The sequence below is a fragment of the Lepidochelys kempii genome, chromosome 5 (assembly GCF_965140285.1).
Source record: "Lepidochelys kempii isolate rLepKem1 chromosome 5, rLepKem1.hap1, whole genome shotgun sequence".
In the NCBI taxonomy this organism is placed as follows: domain Eukaryota; kingdom Metazoa; phylum Chordata; order Testudines; family Cheloniidae; genus Lepidochelys; species Lepidochelys kempii.
In genome coordinates, this window is record NC_136384.1 from 124483906 (window position 1) to 124494949 (window position 11044).

General features: G+C 50.9%; 1 protein-coding gene across 1 annotated transcript; it reads left to right on the forward strand.

Moving 5' to 3' along the window:
* The first annotated feature begins 1567 nt into the window (after positions 1 to 1567).
* On the forward strand, positions 1568 to 7546 carry LOC140911974 (perilipin-3). Its single transcript, XM_078852680.1, has 8 exons — positions 1568 to 1628; positions 2662 to 2732; positions 3357 to 3552; positions 4266 to 4348; positions 4454 to 4739; positions 5466 to 5656; positions 6671 to 6793; positions 6893 to 7546. Exons 1-8 carry the CDS (start codon positions 1568 to 1570, stop codon positions 7262 to 7264), a joined length of 1383 nt encoding a protein of 460 aa, XP_078708806.1. The 3' UTR covers positions 7265 to 7546.
* Positions 7547 to 11044: the final 3498 nt, after the last annotated feature.

Sequence of the window (11044 nt, forward strand, 5' to 3'; positions counted from 1 at the left end):
AAGGTGTAGGGAGGTTATGGGACGAAGTTATGCCTGGTGTGATCTGCTGTCACTCTGGCTGGGAAGGACCCTGGCACTGGAGTAACTAGGCCAGGAATGATAATGGGGAGAGGGCAGAGCCGAGCCGAGTGGCTATAACTGACACCCCCCCCCAAAATTTTTCCCTGAGCTTGTCTCCCCACTTAGTGCTTCCCTTTGGCTGTGTCACCCCCAGCATCTGCCCAAATGCTCCCCAGATTCCCCCTGAGCCTGGGGGTTCCACGTATTGAACTGACACTTATATTGGAACTGCTAATTGCACTCAGTCTTTAACCCCTTATTGCCCAGTGTGGGGCTACCTAACTCTCTTTGAGGTCCTGGGCCTAACTCACTTAGGCCTTGCAATGCTGAGAGGAGCAATAGCTAAATACCTTTAAAAACCTGTGCCATGTTCTCTTCCCTGGACAAATCAACCAACAGGAAAGCTATAAATGTACTGAGGAGTATCTTGTGCCAGCTGGGCCAGAATAACTTCCCCAGCCTCTTTTGGAGTGGGCAGGAAAGGAAAATAATACAACAGCTACCAGCACTCTCCTCTCTTAGACGGTTTTACTGTCAAAAATCTTCTACACTGAAAATGTGACCAGGGAAATGGAGCGTAAAGGCGCTCTTCAGAGAGAACAACTGGAGTACTCTGAGAATATGAACCATTATTATTATTTGTATGACCGTAGCATTTCAAAGCAAAAATCAGAACTGGAATCCCATCGTGCTAGGTACTGTCTTAACACAGAGTAAAAGGCCTGCCCCAAACAGCTCATAATCTGAAACTAGGTTTGCCAGCCCTCCAGGATTGTCCTGAACTCTCCAGGAATTAAAGATTAATCTTTAATTAAAGATTGTCATGTGATGAGACCTCCAGGAACACATCCAACCAAGATTGGCAACTCTCACACCCTGTAACTTTTCATGGGCTCACAGCTCTCACTGGGCAAAGTAGAGAATGCAGCTGTGTGATTGGTCTCCTGAGCTGTCTGTCAAGTGTGCCCAGCCCTATGATGACATCATCACAGGAATATAATGGCTGAGACTTGAGGGAGGTCTGAGCATTAGTGAAGGATTAGTAGTGTGGAAGTTTGGTAAGATGTGTGGTTAACCTCTGTGTTATGTTTCTGGTTCCTAGGTTCTGTATTGGTTTCGATGGGGGCTCTTTTCTTACACAGAGTGTGACCCAATGTTTTGCCTGATGGCCAGTAGTGGCTAGGATTGAATGGTCAGAAGCTCTTAGCTAGTTTCAGTGCTTAGTGGCTGTACTTGTGTAAAGCATTTTGAGTTCAGTCTTCTGAGCAAACGGTCCAGGGAAGGAAACTATTTGCCTTCCAGACTGGGAGGCCTGGAGTAATGGTATGTTCTAGGAGATGGAGGCTTCCCTAGAGGAGAATAGAATATTTAAGAAGGAGAACTAACTTAGAGTTTCGACTAGGGGAAAAACTCCTACTCACCTCTCGACCTGAGCAAAGCTATGCTGTTCCCACTCAGGGATGGGGAATGGGACTTCTGGTTGTGGTCTGAGTTCTGGCTTGTCCGAATGATCTGCAGGTGGAAACACTTGACTGAGGTGGCTGATTCAGCTGAGACTGGAGTGCTGGGTAACCAATATGGATCTGAAACAGATATTGCAGGAAACATGAAAGGAAAACAGGCCTGGTGCCTTCCCATAAGGGAAATGCTTCCTGGCCCTAGCTTTCTAGTTAGTTGTCTCACTCTCGCCTCTAGGAGTGATGGTGTCAACTTACCTAAACTGGAATCTGTTCCTTTACCAGACCATCTTTACCTGACAATAGAAGATATTTGTATTTTTACCAGCTAAATTGGCTTTAAAATAACCAGCCTGCCATAGTGGGCATCTCCTATGTAGACTCATAGATATTAAGGTCAGAAGGCACCATTATGATCATCTCCTATGTAATTCAGTATCCAGGGAGACTCTTACACTACTCACTCAAGAGGTCCCTGAAGGCTCCCCAGTGGTACCTTCTCAATTCAGTGTTCTGTGTGTGTAGTCAATGGCTACTACCTTCAGCAGGATAACTTCTGTCAGTGATTGTACTCTGGGATGAATGGAATTAGCCCCGGTACAATCTAGGAAAAGACTAAAGTAGGAGGGTGCCTCTGATGAGCTGTGCAGGTATCCTGGTGCTCCCCTTGGGAGGCATTGTTGGGTCTAGAAGTCTGAGGAGAAGCTTTGGGAGTGTGTAACGCCAAAAGACCCTGGTAATGGGCAGGATCAAACCTGGGACCTCTGGTCCTAAATGCATGAGCCTCTACTGCATGAGTTAAAAGCCATAAGGCTCTTAGCTAAGACGGTAAAGCCAATAAATTAATCTCTGCCTCTCTAACTGGTCCTGGTGCTACGAGATGGGACAGAAGAACACACCCACAAGATGTGTGGATTACAAGTGCATCCCTGGGCTTGAAGAACTGGCTGTCTCTGAGCCTGCCTTAGATCAAAGGTTTAAGGGCCTGGCCTGCTCTCTGTAGAGAGAGACTTACTGCAGGGGGACAACCTGGTCTGGCTCTTAGAGAAAACGGACCGGGAGCAGCTCTCCTGGTATTCCTACACAAGATTGATTTCACTGTTTCCTGCTGTAGCCACTCAATATTCCTTTTTGGGTCTTGCAGGGACATCTCACTCCACCATGTCTGCTAAGGAAAATGAACCACAGGTGGAGATCCAGGCAAAGGAGCAACAGGTGGGTCCCTCCTGGGGAGGCAGGTGTGCTTGGCGGCTGGAAAGGCTGTTCTAGCTTGAATGTCTCCACTGCTGGAGACAGGGACTCGTAACCACAACACTAGCCAATGATTCTAGCTCTCAGAGTGCCGTAGTCACTGCCCACATGTGCCTGCTGAATCTGGGAGGAGCACAGGTGACCCTGTGAATGCTGTCTGCATTAGAACACTGGCAAATCCCATTAATTGCAATGCCCAGTGGGGGCATTGTACCGGGTGCTGGACCGAGACATGGTTCCTGATCGAGAGAGACTGCACTTGGAAAGACAAAAGGTCTCTCCATTCCTGCTCTCGCTGACGGAACGAGATCATGACACAGTTCTGTTTTGTTGGTGGGTGTGCTAGGATGGAAACGGCATTCCTGAGACCTTGCTGAATATAGGCAGCTGTTCCAATGGAACCAGGCTTCTGGGTCTGTAACTAATCTCACAGGCAGGCCACTGAAACCCAGGTGAAATGGACAGGAGACTGTCCTCAGAGCTGGGCAGTCTCCTACAGAATCAGTAGTTGCAGAGGAAAAGAGACAGGAGGGGCACCTTGAGAAGCCAGGAGCTCTTCCTCAACTGACTCCTCTTTCCCTCCCCTAGACTGCAGGGGACAGGGTGGCTGGCCTGCCCTTGGTCAGCTCTACCTGTGAGATGGCCTCTGCCAGCTACGCTGCCACCAAAGAAACCCACCCAGCCATCAAAGGGGTCTGTGAGGTAGTAGAGACTGGGGTGAGGGCCATCACCTCTGCTGCCATTACCGGGGCACAGCCCATCCTGGACCAGCTGGAGCCACAGCGTGAGTAAGGGAAGGGAGGCAGGAACACTCCTGTGTGTGTGGCGGGGGAGGTGGGTCTGGGGGCAGGCTCAGCCTACAGTGGCTCTAGGCCCACTACTGAGCTCGGCCTCCAACTGGCCGCAAACAGAATCCACAAACTCCCTTCTCCTGCTTCCCTGAACTCAGCGAGCTCCTAAACTTGATCTGGCCAAGGCATTGGCCTTGTGCGGAGGAGTTCTGACGGCTGCAGCAGCTGCTGGTGGGGATTCCTGCTCAGGTACCAGGGGTGAGCTGGACCAGCCTAGAGGCAGGCAGTGCCCAGCCACAATCCCTGGTGTGCATGGCTGGCCCAGTACCACACAGCCACATGCACTGTGTATGGGACCTAATGCCATGGAGCAACACCTGCTAGAGGCTACAGGAAGCAGCTCCCATGCTAAAAGGATCTGAGCCCATGGCAGGCACTGGAGACTCCTGAAAACCTCTAGGAGAAGCTGGGGGTGGATGAACAGATGACTGGCAGCCAGATCTCCTGACTGCTAAACCTGGCTCTGAAACAGACTGGCTCCATAGCCTTGGGCAAATTGCCCAAACCCTCTTCCTTGGCTTTCCCATCAGTAACCTGGGGACACTTGCTTAGGAACACCAGTCCTCCAGTGTACAGGGATTAGCAGCCCCACGAGATCTGTGCACATGAAGGAATTAAGGGAACGAGTTCTGTGGTTATGTTTCAGTTGCAGCAGCCAATGAATATGCCTGTCGGGGTCTGGACAGACTGGAGGAGCAGCTGCCCATCCTGCAGCAGCCGATTGAGAAGGTAACCACACGAGTGTCACGACTGGTCCTGGAGCAGGATGAGGCTGTGGGCCCTTCATTTCTGCTAGGTGTTCAGTGACCTCTCTTCTGACCCCTTTTCCTCTAGGTGGCTTTGGATGCCCAAAAACTCGTGCGTGCCACAATGGTGGGTGCCAAGGATGCAGTCTGCAGCCCGGTCACTGAGGCCAAGGATGCAGTGACCAGCATGGTGGGCATGGCCCAAGGGGCTGTCCAGGAGAGCGTGGAGGTGACCAAATCTGCCGTGACCAGCAGCATGAGCACAGTGATGGGCTCCTCTTTGGGGCAGATGGCTGCGAGTGTCATAGACACAGCATTGGGGAAATCTGAGCAGCTGGTGGACTACTACCTCCCCATGACAGAGGAGGAGCTCGGTAAGTTCCCCTCTGCTGAATACAAACCAATGTGACCCTGGTGTCTTTGGGCACGGCTTGGACTCTCAGCTGTTCACAGTACTCACAGCTGAGCTGCCAAAAGAGCCACCTCTCCTTAAGGCTAGCTTGCAACCTAGCTTGGCTACTAGCCCTCCCTTAGTTCCTTCATGCTGGGCCCTCTGCTAGCCCTCTCTGATGGCTCTGACGCTTCTCCCTGTGCAGCTACCTGCTGCCTTACTGGTCGGTGCTGCAGGGCATCCAATCGTGCCCTGGGAAAGATTGCATCGGTCACAAGCTTTGGGAGGGCTGAAGGCATCCCTGCCTTGTATCCTGGCCCTGCCAACCGGTGGTGCAAGTAGATTTTAACTCTTACCAGTATGGCAACTCATGGGAGGGACCCAAAAACGGGGGGAGGCACATGACCCCCCCCCCCCAAACGACCCCACCCTGCCTTGTGTGGGGGGCTCTACAGACCCCAGACAGGAGATGCAACTACATGGAAGGGCTGGTGGGGGGCCAGCTGGGGGCGGTACAGACACACCGGAGGAGGTGCCAGCGTTCTGCTCCTTTCGCTGCTGCGGTTCCTGAGAGCCCTGCAGTTTTCAGCGGCTACTGAAAGTCATTCCAGTACATTATCCCAGCAACAAATGTCTTAACGGCACGGCGTACCTGACCTTACTGCCTGACTTGCACCACTGCTGCCAACTGCCCTCTTCCCCCTTCCAGCTGAGCTTGCCACAACTCCCCTGGAGGGGCCTGGAGAGGCTCCTGCAGAGCAGCGGACTTACTACGTCCGCCTGGGTTCCCTGTCGAGCACGCTGCGCCAGCGAGCCTACCAGCACGCCCTGGGCAAGATGAGACAAGCCAGGCAGCGCACCCTGGAGGCCCTCTCCCAGCTCCAGCAAATCATTGACCTGGTAGGAACACGACCCCTCTCCCCTGCCCTGTAGCTGCTGTGGGTCACGGTCTGTCATAAATATAAAGGGAAGTGTAAACCACTTTAAAATCCCTCCCGGTCAGAGGAAAAGTCCTCTCACCTGTAAAGGGTTAAGAAGCTAAAGGTAACCTTGCTGGCACCTGACCTAAATGACGAATGAGGAGACAAGATACTCTCAAAAGCTGGGAGGAGGGAGAAAACCAAGGGTCTGTGTCTGTCTATATGCTGCTTTTGCTGGGAACAGAACAGGAATGGAGTCTTAGAACGTTTAGTAAGTAGTCTAGCTAGGTATGTGTTAGATTATGATTTCTTTAAATGGCTAAGAAAAGATTTGTGCTGGCTACAAGGACTATCCCAGTCTGTGTGTCTTTTTTGTAATTTAAGGTTTTGCCTAGAGGGATTCTCTGTTTTGAATCTAATTACCCTGTAAGGTATCTACCATCCTGATTTTACAGAGGTGATTCCTTTACTTCTATTAAAAGTCGTCTTGTAAGAAAACTGAATGCTTTTTCATTGTTCTAAGATCCAAGGGTTTGGGTCTGAGGTCACCTATGCAAATTGGTGAGGATTTTTACCAAACCTTCCCCACGAAGTGGGGTGCAAGGGTTGGGAGGGTTTTTGGGAGGAAAGACGTGTCCAAACTACGTTTCCCAGTAAACCCAGTTAGAGTTTGGTGGTGGCAGTAGAAATTCCAAGGGCAAAGGGTAAAATTAATTTGTACCTTGGGGAAGTTTTAACCTAAGCTGGTGAAAGTAAGCTTAGGAGGTTTTCATGCAGGTCCCCATATCTGTACCCTAGAGTTCAGAGTGGGGGAGGAACCTTGACTCTGTCTCTGCAGCCTCCCATGCTCAGTGCCATTGGCACTGTTTGTTCCTGGGCCCAGCTGTGTCGCTGCAGTAGTGCTGCCTGCCTGCTGCCCACACCTAGCTGTGGGAGAGCTTCCCTGGCCAGCCGCCTCCTGCTCTTCCCAGCTAACTGCCCTCTCCTCCTGCAGATCAGCCATGCCAAGCAGGCCGTAGATCAGAAGCTTCACAATGGCCAGGACCGTCTGTACCAGATGTGGCTCCAGTACTGCAGGGGGAAGTTGGAAGGGCAGGAGGATCCTGACTCCGCAAAGGTATTCTCCTCCTTCTCGCCCTCACAGCCTTGCTCCAGTGAACTCCCCCCATCTGCAGGGGAGACTTGCAGATACTCCAGTCTCTCTTTCTCCTTCCAGCAGGTTGAAGCTCAGGCTCTAGCCATGTCCCAGAGCCTCACCCAGCAACTGAAAACCACCTGCCTTACTCTCCTGGGCAGCATCCAAGGCCTTCCCAGCACTATCCAGGACAAGGCCCAGCAGGTCTCGAGCAGTATACAAGAGCTCCAGGCCTCCTTCTCCAGTGCCGGCTGTTTCCAGGATCTGTCCAGCAGTGCCCTGGCCCGGAGTCGGGAGATGGTGACCAAGGCCCAGGAGTCCCTGGATGAGCTGCTGGAATACGTGACGCAGAACATTCCCCTGGACTGGATCGTGGGACCCTTCACTCCTGCTGGAGACTCTCCACCGTGTCCTGTTGAGCTGGTGGAGGAAGGAAAGAAGGTGGAGGCCTGAAGGGTTCCCCCTGCTGCTGGAAGGAATCCAGCTGAATTGCCTGCATAGCTAGTGTGGGGTCTCCCTGCTGAGGCCACAGTTCTGCTTTGGCAGATGGTGGACTGAGGTCAGGTCTTCCTTCTGCAGAACCTGAATGGCCTTTCCCAGGCCCACTTCTCCAGAACCATGTATTACCAGTTACAGGGTGGCATCACTAGTCATGCAGGACTGCATCCCTTGCAGGGCTAGTCTGCTTCTCTCAGGACATACATACAGCTGTCTTCCTCTGTACATAGGAAGTGCTCCTGAGCTTGATCTTTTCCCTAGCTTTCTAATGTGTAAAACTAGGGTTTAATGTTACAATAAACCTCAACTGCATTCAAATTTCTGTCTGCTTAATGTGATTCCCTCCCTGGCTCATGCTCTGTAGAAACATATACTGTAGAGGTGACCCCATGCCCCTCTTCTTCACACACACAAACCCCCTCCACCCACTTTCTCTGGAAGGGCTCCAGAATGGCTGAGCTCATCTCCTGGGTGAAGGCATCTCTTCAGGTGCCTCCATTTGACACTCTTCCATTGAGACTTTCCTCATGTAGAAGAAGGCAACAGTGTTCTCCCCATTGAGAACACTCGTCTGGCTTCCAGTGGCTAGCAAGGCAACATTACAGGCTCTGAGACCCAACTAACAGAGGGAAAGACCCAGGTTGTTGAGATAGTGCCCTATGGCCTTGAGAGGAAATGAGGTGTGTGGAGAACTGAGAACCTACTACTGGTAATGAGCAAAGTTAAAAGGGTCACATACAGTGGTGGGAGACTGCCGGGCCTTGCCTCTAGTTCAGTGCAAGAAGCTCAACAGGTTGGAAGTGTCTAGGAAAAGATGGTGAATTGACAACTCCAGGCAACTGGGATTTAACAAAACACACACAGGGAAACTAGCTGCAAGAGAGAGAGCAGCAGATAGTCCTGCTGAAGCATGGACATCAGCCAGCCTGCATCCTTCCTACCTGCCATTAGCCAAGCACCTGCCTAACATTTCCTACTGCCTAGTGTAAACCTAGCCAGGCTAATGGCTCAGGGTTGTGGGAGATCCATAGTAGGACCAGTGCTGGGCTTGTAATGCATTTTCCTGAGAGCTTGTGTCTATGCTTGAAGTCACAAGTGCCTAGTGTCATCTAGGCAGCTCCATCACTTTTGCTTATCCTAACTCCGGCTTGAGCTATTAATAAGCTTCAGGCAAGGAAATGTCTCTCGGGTTCAGCACTGCAACAGCACCATGAGCAGGAATGGGTGTGTAGCTCTCAAAGATAGAGACTAGTAATCAAAGTGGTGATGGATGCAGCTCCCAGGGCTAGTTACTCCTGATCTCATTGAACAGGGCCTGTCTTGTACTCCCAGTGGACTGGGGCTACAAAGGTTTTCATAGACCCCTAGAATATGGGGGTTGGAATGGACCGTAGGAGGTCATCTAATCCAACCCCCTGCTCAAAGCAGGACCAATCCCCAGTTAAATCATCCCAGCCAGGGTTTTGTCAAACCCGACCTTAAAAACTTCAAAGGAAGGAGACTCCACCACCTTCCTAGGTAACGCATTCCAGTGCTTCACCACCCTTCTAGTGAAAAAGTTTTTCCTAATATCCAACCTAAACCTTTCCCACTACAACTTGATACCATTGATCCTTGTTCTGTCATCTGTACCACTGAGAACAGTCTAGATGCATCCTCTTTGGAACTCGAGACAAGTAGCAGAAAGTAGCTATCAAATCCCCCCCCCCCCCCCCACCTTCTTCTCATCTGCAGGGTAAACAATTCCAGTTCCCTCAGCCTCTCCTCATAAGTCATGTGTTCCAGTCCCCTAAACATTTTTGTTGCCCTCTGCTGGACACTTTCCAATTTTTTCACATCCTTTTTGTAGTGTAGGGCCCAAAACTGGACATAGTACTCCAGATCAGGCCTCACAAGTGTTGAATAGAGGAGAACAATCATGTCTGTCGATTTGCTGGCAATACCCCTATTTACACAACCCAAAATGTCATTGGCCGTCTTGGCAACAAGGGCACACTGTTGACTCATAGCCAGTTTCTTGTCCACTGTAACTTCGAGGTCCTTTTCTGCAGGAAAAGTCAGAAACTCCCTAACTGACAGTGAGCGATCACTGAGGCTAATTTGCCTGTGTAACTGGAAGTGTGTTACATACCCTGCTGTGTTCTGGATTAACAGAGGCCTCTCCAACACACTAGCTAGGTGGAGCCCTGCTGGGGTGAGTAAAGGTCCTAGTCTGCTCCTTTTAGGAATATGGAAGAGTAAGTGTAGACTTCAGGAGTGCTGGTCAGCTAACGTGACTTCTGTATCCAAGCCCAGTGAAGCTCTTTCCTCTTTCGTCCAAGTCTAATAAAATGTGTGATGTCAATGAGTGGATTTCACATCAACAGATCTTAGCTTCAAACTTGGAGAGAAGTGGGAGCTGGATTTTCTTTACGCCATGAAGTACATTGCAGCCTACGTTTCCCGAGCGCAGCCCCTGCAGCTACTCTTTCCGTAGAGAAGGAGCGGTTCTAACACATCCCCAAGCAGGGTCAGACCTAAGAAACCCGATGGAAAATGTTGCTGCACCACTCTCAAGTTATATAAAGCAAATTCAGTGACTGACTAACCCACCGGGTGCAGTATTTATTCAAAGAGCAGTGAGTTATTTCAGCAAACCCCAAACCAATGGGCTCGACTGTTTAATCCAGAGGCCTGTTGGAGGATCCACGTGTGAGCATAGAGATCACACCAGCTACACCCCAATGGTCTGAATATTAGAAGGAGGAATGGGAAAAGGAAAGAGATGCTTCCTGCCCCCAGCTGGCTTTCTCTCCTGGGTGGCACCCTCTCGATAATTAATGATTGTAGCTGTAGATCCCAGGTAGGAAGACTTGTAGTGTGCTCTCAACATGGTTGGGCTTGTTGCTTCTTCTGGCTGCCTGTGTGGGAGGGCTATGGATGGGAAGGTGGTTTCTAAGCCCTGAGCATGCAATGGTCTCTCTGTGCTAGAGATACTTGCACCTGTGCAGAGCCCTCTGGAACTCAGCTACTCTTCCCAACTGCCTGTTGAAGTTACTGGGGGTCTGAGTAAATGCAGGGGCTAGTTTGTGCAGGGCTCATTGTAGAATCAGAGCCTAAAACGGCCCTACTCTGGCCCTTGCAGCCACTGAAACTGAAGATCGTGTGTTTAGATGGAGGCCCTCTCACATCCCTCTGTGGGACAGACACATGGGTATGAACATCTAGGCCTGCTTTAAAGGAGTGAGGTGAGCACCTGCCTCAGCCCCAGGCCACTGTCACTCTGCTCAGCTGCTCCAGGAATTTGCACTCCCTGGTTTGATTTTACTCCCTGTGTGAAAGGTGTAGGGAGGTTATGGGACGAAGTTATGCCTGGTGTGATCTGCTGTCACTCTGGCTGGGAAGGACCCTGGCACTGGAGTAACTAGGCCAGGAATGATAATGGGGAGAGGGCAGAGCCGAGCCGAGTGGCTATAACTGACACCCCCCCCCAAAATTTTTCCCTGAGCTTGTCTCCCCACTTAGTGCTTCCCTTTGGCTGTGTCACCCCCAGCATCTGCCCAAATGCTCCCCAGATTCCCCCTGAGCCTGGGGGTTCCACGTATTGAACTGACACTTATATTGGAACTGCTAATTGCACTCAGTCTTTAACCCCTTATTGCCCAGTGTGGGGCTACCTAACTCTCTTTGAGGTCCTGGGCCTAACTCACTTAGGCCTTGCAATGCTGAGAGGAGCAATAGCTAAATACCTTTAAA